Here is an 18,094-nt window from a genome sequence, read left to right on the forward strand (position 1 = left end):
AGAGAGGAATCGCAAGAAAAAGGTCGCTCTCTCCCTCTTTCTCTAATAGAGAGAGAGTGGGAGAGAGAGGGAAAGAGAGTGTGAGAGCGAGGGAGAGAGAAAGAGAGAGGGATAGCGAGGGAGTAGTCCCTCTCTCCACAGTTTGGAATAATTGTAGTCCATATAATGTAATTGTAATGAAAATAATGAAACAACAAGAACAATTATAACCGATCACAATCTGTCCTCCAGTCCTCCTTGAAGAGTAACCATAGAGATAAAGAACACTTTGGCGCTGTGTCCAGGCCTGCCAATATGTGGCAATTTTCTGAAAAATAAAAAAAGGCTTCAATGGGAAAGTGGAGCCTGGGGCCAGAGGATGCTCTTGCAGAGAGGGGACGAGATGTGACTTGCTCGCTATTAATAGCAAATTGGGAGATAATTCCTGCCTTGTTATCTTAGCAGCTGCATTGAAGACGCCTAGCCACAGGCTGACTTCTAAGTGAGGGGCTGTTGTATAACCGACCCGCTCCTCTATTCTCTCTCTCTGTCTCTCGCCCTTGGCTTTGCTTTACCTCTTTGCGGTTTTCTTCGCGACTGCCATTGGTTTTGATTGTATCGTCCTTCTTCTTCTCCTTCTCCTCCACCAGTCCTATGTGTCTCTGTCTCCTTGCTTTCAGGAACACGGGAGTAGTCTGTAGAGGCCGAGGCAGAGGGCATAGCCTAGCCCGTGTCCCACTTTTCCCCACAATCTCATATAACATATATATCAGCAAACAACCCTCCCCTTGTCGTCGTCCCCCCCGCTCACATACATAATTTAGCTGAAAGGAATAATAAACAAAGTACAATTATGCTGCAGAGAGAGTTTCATTTGGAAATAGGCCTACTGTAGATGGAAACCACAATGCTTCCGTCAACAAATAGAGCACCAACTTTAATCAATATAGTGTTGTTATCATCGTACTTAAATTTACATACTTGTTGAAGGAACAACCATTCATTCATAATATCGATGTGAATGTACATAAATAGACTCATGCTGGCGGCCTTGTGCTCTGATTAGGCCAAACAATTATTGTCACTCACTCTATTGGACGATACTTGGCATTCAGGGCAGGCTTAATCTTAGACCTATAGGAAAGGCCGGGGAATGTCTTATTTTGGTACAGTAGGTCACAGGGACAACTAATGTCCCAAGGCTTTCTACTTCTTTCTATCACCCTTTCTAAAAGGGTGGTCTATGCCAGTGGTGTTCTTTTGTGTAGCTAACACATGGCCTCACTGCAGTCTGAATTTAAATCTATAACACCATCAGTGGGAACATGTTGGTGTATGTCCAATCAATTCTGCAGAGATAAAGAGAGGGCTGGTAAAGACCTAATCAGACTCTGATTGACATGGTGGTCACTGTTGGAGGTCACTGTGAACAAAATCTGGTCATGCTGGCATTTTGTAGAATTCTCTGCACTGTGTCATTATCATAAAAACGATTTGATCTAATATAAATTCAATCATTTTAAGGTAAAACCCCAAATGTGCCAGCACCATTTATGTCTCTGGGATTTAGATGATGTGTGTGTAGAAGAAGGGACAGAATGCAAATTCAATGTGTTTATTTTGATAAATCTTTTATTCCATTAAAATGCAGACAGCAAACTAACAGTGAGGGTGACGTACGGGCAGGCATACAGAGAGAGAGAGAGAGAGAGAGAGAGAGAGAGAGAGAGAGAGAGAGAGAGAGAGAGAGAGAGAGAGAGAGAGAGAGAGACAGAAAAATAAAGGAAGAAATAGAGATAGAGAGAGGGAGAGACAGACAGAGACATAGGGCCCATTGCAGATGGCTGAGGAGGACATTGATTATTGGCCTCTTTCATCCAATCACAGTGCAGATATTGGGGATTGTGTCTGCCCTTGACCCTCTATGGGTGAACGCCTTCATACTGCTCTGCGCCTGAGGGCCATCCCATCGAAATAGAATGTATCTATCAACCATGGAGTCATTTGAAGAACCGCACATATGATTTTTTCCTCGGTAGCGGCCCTAGGTGGTCCTAGCTCTCACAAACACTTTTTTTATTCTTAAAGTCAATGCTATTTTATGAAATTAGTCTCCTCTGTCTGGATATCCTGATGGAAGCAAAAACAATCCCAGATTCCCACTCTATGAATTTGTCTGCTATGATGTGACGTGTGGTGTACACGTGGAGTACATGTGGTGTACATGTGGCACCACAACACACCGTGCTTCTGCTACATCTGTGCCACTGAGGTCACTCATTGCTGCTAATCTGTGGAGGGCTATGAATAGGAACACAGTGTCAGGTTGGTGGGCTACAATAACCCTTACCTCTTCGTATTAATGGGATTAAGAGGATGCCACCACTATGCCACCGCCTTCAACAGGAAATAAGAGAGGGGAACACGAGTGCAGTTATGCTATAATACCAGAATGTATATCAATGAGGTCAAAGTTGAAAGACCAAGGCAGTAGTTGCTGTACAATAGGTATTAGTCCTTGGTCAGGCAGCAACACAAATGTTGCAATAAGCAAAACTGTGACTTCTAAAAGGCCAGTGAAATGAACCACTTACCATGCACCTTATACCAACTGCTAGGAATTGGATGAAAGATGATATGCTCTGGGAAGTTCTACTATAGTTAAGATAGGGATAGCAAAGAGGATGTTAAGTTATTTTGATTACTACTCATAGAAAGGGGCCTTTTATCCCATCATAGTCATTATATCGACCCTCTTATATCAATGGTGGTCGTAGATAGTAGAGATTGTGGCTAGTAGATAATGTTATATGTTGTCGTAACCAATTGAATGAGAGCTCTGGACTATGGGGTATATGTGTCAGGGTCTCGTGGCGTGTTTACATAATTCAAAGGTCACACTTGTTTACAACCAGGGTAAATAACCTTTTACCATTGAGCTGCCGTTTTGTTGTCGCAAAAAGTATAATCCTGTCTCCTACACTCTCTGGCTGTCGCTTCATTCATGTTTTTAGTGTCTCCTTTCGGCCCCTGTGCAAAACCTCTGGGGGGAGGGGGCTTCCACTTGGTAAGTTGTTAAGGCTATTGATCATTTCAAAAGGACAAGACTGGGCAGGAATGATCACACACACACGCACGCAAACACACACACACACACACACACACACACACACACACACACACACACACACACACACACACACACACACACACACACACACACACACACACACACACACACACACACACAATGGGGGAATGGGTCAGACGGACTGTGTGAGTCCTGCTCTGCAGTCAGATGCTCTGGATTCTATCAGAAAATCGGTTTAATGAGGGCGCACACTTTTTCTGTGGATTTTAAATTTCTTTTTACATAGCATGACAGTTCCTTCTCTGTCATGATACCTCTATCCTTGCACAGCACCCATTAACATGCTGCTACAAAAAAAAAAATGCACAACTAATAAATATATCAGATACATGATTTTTTTTAACGTAGGAGTAGGAATAGGAGTGTATAATCTGTTCCACAAGGGAGAGTCGGCAGGGGGAATGAGCTTCGAAATAAGAGCGTGGCCTCTCCTCAGTCACATATGCTTTGCATACGTCTCCTTTTGTTTTGGCAGGCATGCGGTGGTGTAAGCTAACTTTAGATAAAGAATTATAAACAACTTTGTACACTGTAATTGTATAACTGTCTAAAATCATCCTTTCGATAAAGGTAAAAGAACTGTAAACATGCACTCTTTTCCACTGAAGTGTCATGCCACCCAGGCTCCAAAATGGTTCACTAGTTATCTGTGGCATTATGGGATGTTGTTTGGCTTGTAACATTCATTAGCGTAGGAATTGTATTGGAAATATGACAATAGGAAAAGGGGTCATTTGAGATTCCAATCAACATATCTTCAAATGTAGACCGCCTAAGTGGATGGTATAATAAAATTCCGCCCAATGCCACTTAATGAATACTGAATGCCATTCAATGGAATGGAATGTCTAATGGTTGGGTGTGGGGCGTGGTTATCTCAGAACAAAGCATCGGCACCAGAACAGCACTGACCCCTTGCCCAGACTCCTGTGTAGTAGGTGATGGTAATGCACCTGGCCCAGGTACCTCACCAGGTGTGATTCCTTTGGTCTGAATCTGCTAGATAACCACGCCCAACTCATTTGAATAGAACAGATGAAAGCAAAAAGAGCAAAAATATTAAACTAATAATACAATTTATGTGAAATTATGAAATACCTAGTTAGTAGTAAAAACAGATTTTTTAATAAAACCTATTTATCAATCTATTGAACTAAATTGTCTCATTCATATATTTATAATGACGTTTATTTATTTTCATAGCTATATTTATTTGGAGTCTATAACCATTTGTGGTGACCGTGCAGCACAGGATGTGCTCTAGAGATACTCAGCAGCATATCCTGTTTGTGTTTATGTTAGGGCCTGGGTGGCTGAATAGTGACTCTGTGTTTTAAAGGGAACAAGGGAACAAGGCGTCAGTGCCTCAATCTAAGACAGAATTCAGACAGAATTCTTTATTTTTTTCGTTGACCACCCAAACGGTGTTGGGGCGTCTCCCCTGCCACGTGCTTTGCAGAGGTCCATCTAAGCAGGGGCTACAAGGCAGCTTTACCACATAGTATGCCTTTCACAACAGATCCATCTCAGTGTACTTCTAACCCCCTACCCTCCAACCCCCCCCACCCACTTTTACATTCCTCTTAACATTAAAGTAGATGATGAATTGCATCTCAATCGTACCATCCCCCCACCCTGTCCCCCTCCCCCCCCGAGAGAAGCCCACCTGAAGATATACTGAGAGGTAGAGAGCGAGCACCACATGCTTTCAGATGGGATCTCGTTTGAATCAGACCACTGGTACTAAAACTGCCCCCAGAGAGAGTTGCCACAAGTCCACCAGTTTACAGCGGAGAACACTGATCCGTACTGCTATAAAATCGAAAGGACCTCACGCAAATATCATCTACCATATGCTGTTAAAAACACAATCACGTGTATATGTGCACTACACCTACTTTCCATGAATATACAAATATTGTGTCTGCGCACATGGATTTATCTTGCCATGATACTATGTTCATGTCTAGTACATTCTTGATATATTTGGATCACACTACAGTCTCTGCCACAGCGTCTCCCCCCCCCCCCCCCCCCCCCCCGAGATGAACCGCCAACGGTTAATTTCTATCTCGATTCTAATCGATGTCTAGTGCTTGTGAAGGTATAGCTTAATTTTTTTCAATACATAAGGTAAGGAATTTCGAGCTTTGGGGAAGAGAAGCAGAAATATGTATAAAATGAAGACGTCCTTCCCATCCGACCGGCCTGTTGAAGGACGACCGTCTTGCCATCACCAGTCCGCTGAGAACCCCCCTTTGACATTGTGAGTTTGATATTTTGACACTATATTTAGGCATAGGGTTTCAGGGAGGGACTGATAGGCCGACCCTGAAATAGAGGGATAACTTTAGTTCCCCTGGCGCAGCTCGTGGGTAAATAAAACCCAAAGGGGGCGGTGGCGTTGCAGCTGGTACACCCAGGAGGGCATTTATTTCCGTTGCTTGCCACGCTTAAAGTGTCGTTTATCGCTGTGGCGGTGGAAGGGTCGGTGGCAGGAGGTGGGCGGGTGATGGACATCGGACGGCTTCCTCTGGACGGTGACCTCTGATTCGAACGGTCAGGTGTGTATCTTGATACGTATCGCGAGGAACAACGTCACAATCCCGTAGGGCTACGATCCCGCCTAGTGAAAGCCTGCCTCCAATCGGATTAGGGCTGATCTAGGATAACCTGCTGAGCAGCTGGAGAGAGAGAGAGAGAGAGAGAGAGAGAGAGAGAGAGAGAGAGAGAGAGAGAGAGAGAGAGAGAGAGAGTGCGAGACAGGTTTGTGTTGCCTCGGGTCACACACCAGATCTTCTCCTGAGTGTGTAAACACAGCAGAGGAGATCCGTGTTTGTGTGCCACTGATGCAAGAACCCTTAAAACCCTGGCGTGGTTTTCGTCCTCACAGGCCGCCGTTATGCTCTATCGCCATCTGCCCATGAACGCGTTTCAGCGGTCAATAATGGATGAGCCTTTTCTGCTCTCTTTCCTCGGCGCGTAGTGCACCGCTGGTCCCGCCGAGCGCTGGGGTGAGCGCTCTTACAAGCACTAAGCGCTCCATTATTCATCAAGGTGCTGTGCGAAAAAGAGTGGATCTTACTCTACTTTCACGCCGGCCTCTTAAAAAAGGCCAAGTTGGCTAACCCTAACCCTCTCACCCTCGCTCTCTCTCTCTCTCTCTCTCTCTCTCTCTCTCTCTCTCTCTCTCTCTCTCTCTCTGTCCTTCTCCCATCATTGCCCCCAACCACCACCACCACCACCACCAAAGCACCATCACCACCATTCTCAGGGCTCCGTCTCTCCTTTTCCTTTTCGTTGCAAGTGTCGCTCTCCTCCACCTGGTATGGTCTCCATCTTGAATCCATTCGACATACACCCCTGTCCCAATGTCTCTCTCGCTAGCCGTCCGTTTTCTGGTGCTCTTCCTGGTTCAGTCGGAGGTGCAATGATGGAAGGAGGCCGGTGTTAGTACTTGCCCATGGCTGAATGCTGTGGCCTTCCACTCAGAGGGGTGGAGCTTGTAGCCAAATGTTGGCCTTGTTGCTAGGGGGGACGGAGCGTTTGGACTTGGTCCCTGGTAGGGTCATCGCCTCCGGAGAGGGAGGACTAGAAAACGACTGTTACATAGTAGGCTAATAAGTCAGTATACCTGCGTGAGCGCTTTCATTTTCTTTTCTTTTGGGAATGAAATGTACGCCGGGGACATAGACACTGGGAAACCTTTCCAGTCGGAATGGAATCCGTTTGACAAAACTGGCGACCCAGTTCGGTATTCCAATCCGAGAACAGTATAACCGTCGTCTGTCAGAGCTGCGGGGGGGTGAGCTTTGTGTGTGTGTGTGTGTGTGTATTGGTGTATGTTTGTATGTGTGTGTGTGTGGAGAGTGTTTGGCTCCTAGTCGCGGCTCCTGTTGCGTTTCTTGAAGAAGAAGAACGGCGTCTTCTGAGGCGGTCCCAGTAACATGGGCACCTGGTTCTTGTGCGTTATCCTGACCTGCAATGACGCGATCAAAAAATAAAAGTCAAAACACATTCAGTTCCAAATCACAATACCACCTGCAAGACGTATTCAAGTACTGTCTGGGATTATGCTTCAGTTCCCCGCAACATCATTTCCAGCCTTTCACAGTAGATTAACAGATGACACAACAGCAGAAATCCTCCATTACGGCCAGTTCATTGAGGTAACCCACTCAGAGGGCACAGAACATTTCATCTTCTATTTGCTCTTCCATGAAAGATGAAAAATGATGTGCAAGCCAAACAAGACAAACATACACACACACGCAGACAGAGGCAGGCAGACTTTAGATCAGTATAGGGTATAAGTAAAAATAAGTTCCGATCGATAAGACCAATGAAGCGGCCAATATTATGATGTTCTCTTGTAAATGGATTCCAGAGCCAATGTCCTATATATTGCTTGGTGGGTACAACCAAAAATTGGTGTGTGGTGACGTAACAGTATTTGAATAAAATTGGATTTCAAATGGAGTGCTGGAGGTGTGCGGAGGAGGAAGCCAGAGGGAAGTGAAGCAGGGAAAAAGGTGTGTATTTTAAATGAATATAAAAATGCAATAAAAAAACTGCATTGCATCATCTGAAACCCAGTTATACGGGTGGAATCCAAGATTAACCAGTTGAAAGTTGAAAGTTTGCAGTGTGCTTAGAATGAAGAAAGACTTGGTTTGAAAAAGAGCATGCCTCAAATAAACGCTGATCGTATTCCTAATTATACCTTTGTATTTCCCAATAAGTAAACTGTTGCACTTTGTTGTTTGATGTTCCCAATACATTATAAGTTTCCGGAGGGAATGTGGATGCCTGTGATTCGTCCCTAAACGGGACGTCTGTCTAGCCTGTCTAATTTCCCGCCTAAAGATGGTGGGTTCCTACCGTGCAGGGGGGCTGCATCCAGGGCTCTCCGTCAATCTGCATGGGCAGCAGCCGGGACGTCCTGGATAGAAAAAGAACGGGCAGAGAAGGGCGGAGCGGGGGTCAGATCACACACACGTCCAAGGTACAGGAGGCCTGTTCACAGTTGTCCCAGGAGAGGGTCCAACACTGCACTCTTTGTTCCCATGAGACCTGCTGCCAGACAGGCCCCTGCACTCTGAACTCACAGGATCATGGTGGTATACACACCCACAAACACAAATACACACACACATGCAAACCTACACGCACCCACGCATGCAAACACACACACAGTCCAACGCACATGCACACGCAAACTTTAAGACAAACACACACACAAGGTGCCATACAAACACACGTAACGTATGTTTAAGCGTTCCATGTCTCGGTCCAGTGGGGAACACAGTGTGGGGCCGTGGTGCATGAACAGACTTTTTCCAACTGGTGAAAGCACAGCTTGGAAAATGTCACCCCTTCTCCACTCTGAGTTACTGCATCAACACATTCTTTTTTTATTGAATGCTTCTTTTGCAGAACACCCTGTCAGACTAATGATATGTTACCCAGCCAGCAAGTTCCTCGAGCTAAAGGCAGAAACCGTTTGAAAACGTTGTTTGTGTGTTACTGTGTGCGTGACTGTGTTTGTATATGGTGTCGCTAGAAATCAGAGCGAAAAGGGGGTTGGGTAGAATGAGATCTCTTATCCAGGAGGACGAGTGGCCAAGGAAGGATGGAAGGGGGGTAGCTAACGAAGGACTACAGTATTGGTGTGTGTGTATTAGAGGAGAGAGATGGGAGCAAGGAGAAAGAGAGAGAAAGAGAGAAAGAGAGAGAAAGACAGACAGACAGACAGACAGACAGACAGACAGACAGACAGACAGACATTGGGCCCACTGCAGATGGCTGAGGAGGGCACTGATTATTGGCCCATTAAAGAGAGCTCTGACCTGATGATGACGCTGGCACACTGAGCCAGCCTCCGCCCGGCACTCTTCAGCCCCGTGTAGATCTGTCCCATCTCGATGGCCCCCTCCAGACCCACCACCTCCAGCAGCTGGTCGCTCAGGTCTGTGGGGGCGAGACAAGGAGAGAGGGCATGGGACGTCATGGAGTTGTCGGTTTCCATCCCAGGCTCACGCGGGGATTGAACCCACCGAGCATAGGGATATCCCTGAGCGAGACAACTAACCCTAACTGCTCCCGACGAGCTGGCTGTTGCCTCGCATCGGTTTATGACTGTGTGTATGAATTTGTGAACATGAGGCATTCATTGTAAAGTGGTTTGAGTGGCCACAGGTTTGCAAAGCGTTATATTTCTAGTTCCCATTGGCCTAGATTTCACTCCATGCGGTAACAATACTGGATGAACTGGCGAACACTCTATGTACACCTTGTGTCTTCACTAAGCCTTTCAACACCACACTCCTACCATTGCATCGCCAGAGGGAAAAGAGAGCCAGAATGATTGGGCTAAGTCTCCCAGAGCTAATCATGCAGGTGTCTGTCTGACTCTCAGCGCTAAATAACATTGTCAGGCAGGCGTGCAGGCAGGCTGGTGAAAGCTGAACAACTCCAGGTATTCCAGCCCCTTTGTTTGCCCCCTGGCCTGCCTGCGGGCCTGCCCTGGTTGCTGAGTGACAGAGCTGTGTGGACGTGTCCTACTGTCTGCGTAAGGGTTGAGAGAATGGTCATACACAGAACGAACACAGGGAAGTTATACAAAGAGATGTTCAAAGGGAAAGCTTTCCACTCGGATATCTTCTGATAAGAGTGTACTGTTTCATATGCGTGTTGTGAAATGCAGCCTGCAACGTCCAGTCTGTTTCCTCAAAAAGATTGAAGAAAAGACGGGCCATTGACGTCACTGATCCGTCGATGTGGTAGGCTGCAATTTGCAGCCCTCTGACGGTTCCCCTTTTTATTCATTAATGTCTCAAGACATAAATGTTGTTTGTAAGTGGAGAAAAAAAGAATAGAAATCCATGTCAGGAGGATACACATGGAAGCGAGACAGAGATCAATGCCATGCTTCGGGTGATTGTGTGCCCTGTTAATGGTGCGTGTGGGACCAGAAGGAGAGAAAAGGGAAAAGGGTGCGAGGAACCGGTCATACGGTCCCCCGAGGGCCTGGTTGCTCTAGCTCTGTCTGGGCCAGACGAGCTGGAGCTGGCAGGGGAGATGGTCTGTTTTGACTGGAGCTATAGCGCTGTGGGCCTTCCTTTGCTGTTGCAGTGTAAACACAGCTAATAATTTCCCAACGTCGCCCGACCTTGCCTGGCTCGTTTACATCATTTCAAACAGGAAGTGGTCGTTGTGTCCGCTCGGCTGACTGGATGTTTTTTTGCAAAAGGCCCCTGATGTAATGTAGACCTCATGCTGAGCTGTGTGTGTGTGTGTGTGTGTGTGTGTGTGTGTGTGTGTGTGTGTGTGTGTGTGTGTGTGTGTGTGTGTGTGTGTGTGTGTGTGTGTGTGTGTGTGTGTGTTTGTGTGTGTCAGCACGCAGGCGTGCACGCGTGTGTGTATGTGTGTGTGTGTGTGTGTGTGTGTGTGCGTGTGTGTGTGTGTGGCGGCGCGCAGGCGTGCACGCGTGTGTGTGTGTGTGTGTGTATGTGTGTGTGTGTGTGTGTAGGTAGTGCTTATTTTTCTTTCCGTGTCATCCTCTGCACCTTTCACTGTCTAACATTTGAATACCTCAAAGGATGTGGTAAATGTTTTGATTGAAGAGGATGCGCATCAATGCACCTAATGTGAGCTATCCGTGGAGACCCTGTTCCCACGCGGCTGATATAGGATGTTTATCATCTATTTATTTATGCGTTCAGTGAAGTACAAATAGAGTTTGTGGGCGGAATTGAAATAAAACAGGTGCCTTTCCCTGCTACCAAAGTTGAATACTGCCAACGTTGATACAAAGAGAGGCTTGTGAGTCACTGACACTCATTAATATACAAGATGGCAGTTTAACAGAAAATGTCAGGGTAATGCTTTTGGCGAGCCTCAGTTTGAAATCACTTAGTGGAATATGCCCTTCAAGGGACGACGCTCCGGGACGCGGCGTGATGCCGTACTGAGAGGAGCTCAGCATTTCAGGGAAAACGGGATGGATCACAGAGTCAATTATGTCACTCTCCATCATTGTAAAATGTAAACACTCCACAACGCATTAACCCCCTAATTGGTTTCCAAAGACAGTGGGAAGCACCTCAACCAAGATAGGATTTTACATTTTCCAGTTTTTCGTTTTGTTTTGGTACACGGGGTCTGCACAGCAACTACAGTGAATCAACGTTGATCGACATGCAAATATGTGTGCTGAAAATGAGGAGGTGACAGACCAAACAAAAGGATGAATCAAACACCCTCGGAGCCAAGTCTCGCAGAAAGCCCCCATTGACTCGGTAATGATGTGGGTTCCAGCAGTCCTACTATGTTATAGCAGAACTCTGAGGGGAGACGGCACACAGCCTGGCTCGTGAAACAAAACCCTGTGATGGGCTGAGTTACTTCTTGTTTGCTGTTTCATTACGGAGATTATCGACCGAAGATGAAGTGGCTGCGTGAATTGATGAAGCTTTCAGTAGGGGATTTATATTTATGTTTTTCTACCTTAAGAGACACCTTTTTACCATTTACTATTGCTGGCCGAGTCTGTGTTAGCCAATTACACGCATACTGATCGCCGCCAGCAACACGATTGGTTAAAACACATAGAAAGTGAAAAAAAGCATCCAAATTTGAGCTGACTTTAGATATAATGATTTGTGAGAATGACTTTGTCATGGCACACCCCCATATCCCAACTCCCCATGTTGTCTGTGCAAATTGAGGAAGTTGCAGTCAGCACTCCATCTCTCTAAATCCTTCCCCCGGGTCCACTACAACACCGGCATGCATTTCCCACTGTGTCACTAACGTCTCAGTGGAAACGCAGAGCTTTCCAAGAAAGAATAATAGGATTGGACATCCATTAAGCACGAACTGGACAGTTGGAGCGTAAGGGATTAATGACGGGGGCGGGGGCGTTGAAGCCATGAGGTCTGGTGACACTATACACACACACGCCAGCTGGGCATTAAGGCTAGGAGGCTGGCCTGACGCAAGGAACCAGGACCTGTTGTCCTAAGCATGTGATAAAAGCTCTTGCCGAAGAGCCTTTTAGCGTTTTTGCATAATTAGGCCAAAGGAAACAATGACAGCAGAAGAATAAATGCTGACGAGCTATTTCGAGATTTAACTGCATCTCCACAAATAGCCTTTCCCACTTGCGCTGGTCCACCCCCCCCCCCCCTTCTCCCCACCACTACTCGATCACATGCCCACACGTTTGCCCCTACTTCCTCCCCGGTCCAAACATGGGCATGCTGTTGTGTCCTAGTAGTGAGAGAGGGGGCTGGCAGAGTAACCCACCATGCTTGATCGCCCCGGCAATGTTTCCCACCTCATCAGATCTGTGTGTAGCTTGGCTCACAGGCAGCCAGCGCTCTTACGTCTCACCGAGGTAATGCTAAGAATAGAATAGAACAGCCTCTTACATAACCCAGTGGTACTGCAGTGCATTCTGGGATACTCTGCCGAGCAGCGCGCCGCTAGAGTTGTTTATGCCACGCTTTGTGCCTTTCTGTTTTACCGTGCTATATACAACCCCCCCCCCCCACACACACACAAGCACAAACATACACTCACGTGCACAACCACCCACATGCCATCATGCAGGTCTTGCATGAGTTATTCATTTTCATGTTTGTAGGGCAGCTGCATATTTTGTTGAAAGAAAGAAAGTATGATTCAAATACCTATGATTTAGATCGGTTGAGAAACATCATTATTTATAGACTTATTAATACAAACATACAGTTTGTCTGTGTGTGTGTGTGTGTGTGTGTGTGTGTGTGTGTGTGTGTGTGTGTGTGTGTCTGTTTGCGCATGCCGTGTGTTTGGCATTCCCAATATTACAGTTACAATCTTTGTAGCTCTACAGTCCCTTCAGGAAAACCGTCAAAACGGCACAGGTCCCGGGGCCCTGGTGGTTGGCCCGCAGTCATCAACGACCATATTTGGCTTTCCTTCCGCGTCCCTCAGGCCTGCAGCCATCTCCCTGCAACGACCAGCCTGTCCCGGTCCCTGGGTGGTCGGAGGCGTGGCAGATGGTCAAGAAGAACTGCACCGCACCTCGCCAATACCCAACGGAGGTGAAGGTGTGGCGGGGGCGGGCAGGCCGGCTGCGCCTCCCTTGGCGCCCTGACAGAGCACGCTATGCTTCTACGGCGAAGCGTGAAAACACACCGAACTCTACTTTATACAAGTCCTCGTAACGCACCGAGGGCGAAAGGGTTTGTACCACCACACATGTATGCTAACGCGACGCTCAGAGGTCCGTATCCATGGGGATTTGGTAAACAAATGAACATAGAAGTGGAGGAATTCATCTTTCATCCAACTTCCTTAATTAGTGTTTTAATTAGTCGTTTTGCTAGGGGATGATCCATGCTCCGAGTAAACCTAAAAGCCCCGATGGATGGTCTCATACAGAGACCATTAGTGGGACGACTTTAGTTTCTCCTCTTTCATCCACACTACTTCTCCATTGATGCATGACGTCCTCCAGCCTATTTGATTGACTGGTGCGGCTGGTTCAGGGAAGGGGGGGGGGGGGGGGGGGGGCGGTTAGGGTATTTATTCACAGCCTGTCCAGAAGCCTGCCACGGAAAGTTGAGGAACGGAATCCAGAAAAGGAGCAGGAAATGAGCAAGACAGGGAGGGGAGCAGGAAGGAAGGAGGGGAGGAAGAGATGGTGCAGTGATAGGGGCTGAAGACGGACAGAGGGGTGAAGGTGCTGACACAGTGGGGGCCCGCAGGGGCGTGTCCCGGTCCCGTCGGCACCTCCTGGTCTGCGCGTGCCTCTGTGTTATCTCACCCGCTAACTTGCCTTCCCACGTCACAAGACGGTCTACACCTACCCTGAAACACACATTCAGCATACACCCACCCTGGAACCACTACACCCAGTATACACCCACCCTGGAACCACTACACCCAGTATACACCCACCCTGGAACCACTACACCCAGTTTACACCGACCCTGGAACAACTCCACCCAGTATACACACCCTGGGAACAGCTACACCCAAAACCTTACTATTCTCCATATCAAGAATGTAAAATGTATTTTGGTCTCAAAGGTTGAAAAAAAAACCTAGCTTTCAAACAGCATGCATCTCCCACATGTATGCTGCATGTTAATACATCATTGTCACAGGCCTGGTTATTCTAATGAGGTTATGCTACCAGCCCACACAGCTACTATGGTCTGTGCGCGTCTACAGTGTGGTGGTACACACACCAGGCAGAGCCAGAGTGACTCATCAGCAGCAGATGCTTTGACTGTGGCCACGGCACCCTTCGCTTGCTCAACATGACCTGCATGACGGCATTAGAGGCAGCACAGGGCTCTAAACAGCTGATCTCCCATCGTGGGGAAGAGCAAAGAACCGCCAGGGACAATGGGCTAAAAGCTTTGCATGCAGGAGCACACTGTGTGTGTGTGTCAGGTGGTTACACGTACCGGAGTACTCGCTCACCCTCGCTCTCTGACGCATACACACAGACACAAACTCACACGCACATAATTAAAACATAAGTACTGTCCCTACGACATAGACGTGTAGAAGGAGAAAGAGGGAGAGAGAGAGAGAGAGAAGGGGATGGGGGGGGGGCGAAAGAGAGCCCGATAGAGACAAAGGCAGAGACAAATGGAGTAAACTTTCTATATGAGGCTAGCAGGAGAATCACCCTGGGGGAACATACAAACACACACAGAGAAACACACACACATGAAGAAACACTCACAGCCAAAAATCACATCCCCCCCATACACATACACCACATTCTGAACCCTTGGCGTGTGTCAGCAAGGACAACATGCCTTACACTATTTACATAGGAACTTAACTGTTGAAACGGACTGGCATACAGGTATATTCACCATAGAATATACGTCTTTACACACACTTTCATTCACAAGGCCACACATGCACACACACACACACACACACACACACACACACACACACACACACACACACACACACACACACACACACACACACACACACACACACACACAGCACACACATGCTACAACACACGACCAAACTGTCGAAGGATGTGCAGATCATTGAAAACAATGTTTGGACAGCTTCAAAGCTCCCCCTCTAGGATTACCTGGGGGGCATACGACGAGGACGATCCATCTGAGAGACCTCCCTCCCCCCCCCCCCCGGACCACGTGGAGAGTGGCACGCAGAGACACAGTCGCCGCCCCCCCCCAACTGTATCTATGGGTCACTTCTGTTTGTATGTACGTGTGTGTGTGTGTGTGTGTGTGTGTGTGTGTGTGTGTGTGTGTGTGTGTGTGTGTGTGTGTGTGTGTGTGTGTGTGTGTGTGTGTGTGTGTTTGCGTGGGTGTTTCCATGGGTGTTTCTGTCCATATGTCCATGTTGCCGTGTTTGTGTGTGTTTGTCCACACAGCAGTGTGTGGGGTGTCCTGAGTGTTCTCAGGTTATTAATACGGGGGACATATGGACAGGGCATCCCGCCGGGCTGGAACCTGTGCTATGCCAGACCGGGGCATGACCACAAGTACCCTACTCTCCGGTGTTCACAGTAGTGGTAAACAGAATGAGTGTGTATACGTGTGTGTGTGCGTGTGTGTGTGTATGTGTGTGCGAAACACAGCGTGTTATTCTTTGAGTGTTGGTTGGTGTGTGGGTGCTTTCAAAGTGTGCACGTGTCACTGATTATATGGTTAAAAGTACAGCGTTGAACATGAACAACCTAACTAGCACACACATTGCATGTGCACAATGGTTCCGAGCAAGCCAAAATCGAATTAGATGATGACTCAAAAAAAAATACAAAAAGACCACATGGATGTTATTCTGAGATTAGGGAAATGAGTCACACAATTGACCTGAGTGTGCATTAGTGTAATTGTTCATTTTCTTCTGTCATTATCGTTCTCTCCATCTCTCTCTCTCCCTCTCTCACTCTCCGTTTTCCTCTGTAGTTCTCTACCTAGTGCTCTCTTTCGCTTCCTTTTTCTGCCTCAGCACGGGGTCTCCATGGAAACCAGATTCAGCTCTACGAGAGGAAAGAGCAGATGTGAGGAAAGAGGCGTGGAGAAGCACACAGGTACACATTGTGTTGTTCGGACCAATTTGTATTCTTCCACTTTTCTTTTCAACTATGTAATTACATCATTTAAGACAGATCAGATTGCCAGTAAACCACCCTCACTTGCACGTTGTGTGTCAAGTTAAGACTTAATTCATTTACATTGACAAATTTGAATTTGAAACGGAGACCTTGGATGCCCTCTTTCAAGTACTTCTTTGTTTGAGCAGCAGAGTTAATCCTACTTGGTTGTTTATCAGCAATCACCCATAAACACCCTCTATTCTCCCCTTGCTGCCCTGTCCTCTTCCCCCCCACTCCAAAAGCGACGCAGGTCTGTCCGTCTGTGCCCATCAGCTGTTCTCCTACTGCCCCTGTTCTCCTACTGGGACCTCGTCATCTCGTAGCGGACCCAGTGGAGAAGAAAGATGCGATGACGTGAGCCGGAGTACTGGAGGAGTCTAGACGGACTGTTTATATCGTATTGGCCTCCTAGCAACAACTACACCGATACGGCTAGCTGACACTGTGATGGAGCCACTCAGGTGATGCAACATATCTGCATGCAGGCACACTCATCAGGAAACATGCACCCACACACACACACACACACACACACACACACACACACACACACACACACACACACACACACACACACACACAGACACAGACACACACACACACACACACAGACACACAGACACACACACACACACACACACACACACACACACACACACACACACAAACGTACACAAACGCAATCCCTTAGGACCTAATGTTAGTTAATTTATTATAAGCTTACATTAGACTAAGTTTAATGTAATGTAAGCCTCTTATTATAAGACATTTCTATATGGACTCATAATGACAACTAATTTCTATGGATATTGTAATGCATTAGCATGGCTTTCAAAACTGGTGATCCAATATCAAGCATGGAGAAACCACTGGGATGGGTTTGAAAGTGTTCAATGGGATATAGTCCCACATGTTTCATGCAGGTCATGCATTATTTTGGCCCATGTCATGTTCACGGGGCAACTGGATATTTGAACCTCAATATTTTGAGTGACGTGTGGCTCTGTGCACAGTGGACACGCCTTCTGGACTCACCCTGCACACAGAACTTGAGCTCCTTCACATCGGTGACGGTGCTGCTATGCGCTCGGTCCGGAACCTTCTTGCTCATGCGGTTGTAGTTCCGCCTCTTCTTGGTCTCGCCCCACAGGTTAGAGCCGCCGTGCATGCTGGGAATGTTGAGCACAGCGATGCCCTCCAGGGACGTGTTGCTGAGATCCAAGATGATCCCATCGCACTTCAGAATGCAAGGGAGGGAGAGAGAGAGAGAGAGAGAGAGAGAGAGAGAGAGAGAGAGAGAGAGAGAGAGAGAGAGAGAGAGAGAGAGAGAGAGAGAGAAAACAACAAACACAAACATATAAATACAGGGATCATGTTATAAATATGATTCACATCTCGCAACATTGAACTAATCTACATTTACCATTGTAGATTTTCAGGTCAATTACTACAATCCATAATGCCACACATCAGCTTATGTGGTATTCGTGCAGAATGGTAGAATAACAAGCCCTCCTAGGTCATGAATACACACAAGCTGCCAGGTGTGTGTATTCAGTGTGCCAGCAGTAAAATATCCAGCAGGCAAATGCAGAATTTCTATTAGTGCCCCATTTATCTTCCCTGTCATAGTTGGTGTCATTTAGTGGTGTTAGAAGTCTCATCTAAATTATATTTGAAAGTCTGCCACGGTCATGGAGCTCCCCCCCCCGCCCCCTCCCTTTTTAAAACATAAGATACAGACGAAGAAGCTCAGACAAAGCTTAATGCTGTTAAACGTGTGTGTGTGTATGTGTGTGTGTTGT

General features: G+C 47.0%; 1 protein-coding gene across 9 annotated transcripts in view; it reads right to left on the reverse strand.

Moving 5' to 3' along the window:
• Positions 1–1,580: 1,580 nt before the first annotated feature.
• The window catches only part of dgkg (diacylglycerol kinase, gamma), a 77,946-nt gene continuing 61,432 nt past the window's right edge, over positions 1,581–18,094 (reverse strand). For all 9 annotated transcript variants that reach the window (XM_030343925.1, XM_030343926.1, XM_030343927.1 and 6 more), the window contains 4 exons: positions 17,325–17,526; positions 8,980–9,100; positions 8,012–8,072; positions 1,581–7,109 (listed from right to left, as the gene is read on the reverse strand). In XM_030343925.1, coding sequence (XP_030199785.1) covers positions 7,011–7,109; positions 8,012–8,072; positions 8,980–9,100; positions 17,325–17,526 — 483 coding nt within the window. In that variant the 3' untranslated portion in view covers positions 1,581–7,010. The remainder of the gene's footprint in view (positions 7,110–8,011; positions 8,073–8,979; positions 9,101–17,324; positions 17,527–18,094) is intronic.

The sequence above is a fragment of the Gadus morhua genome, chromosome 20 (assembly GCF_902167405.1).
Source record: "Gadus morhua chromosome 20, gadMor3.0, whole genome shotgun sequence".
In the NCBI taxonomy this organism is placed as follows: Eukaryota; Metazoa; Chordata; class Actinopteri; order Gadiformes; family Gadidae; genus Gadus; species Gadus morhua.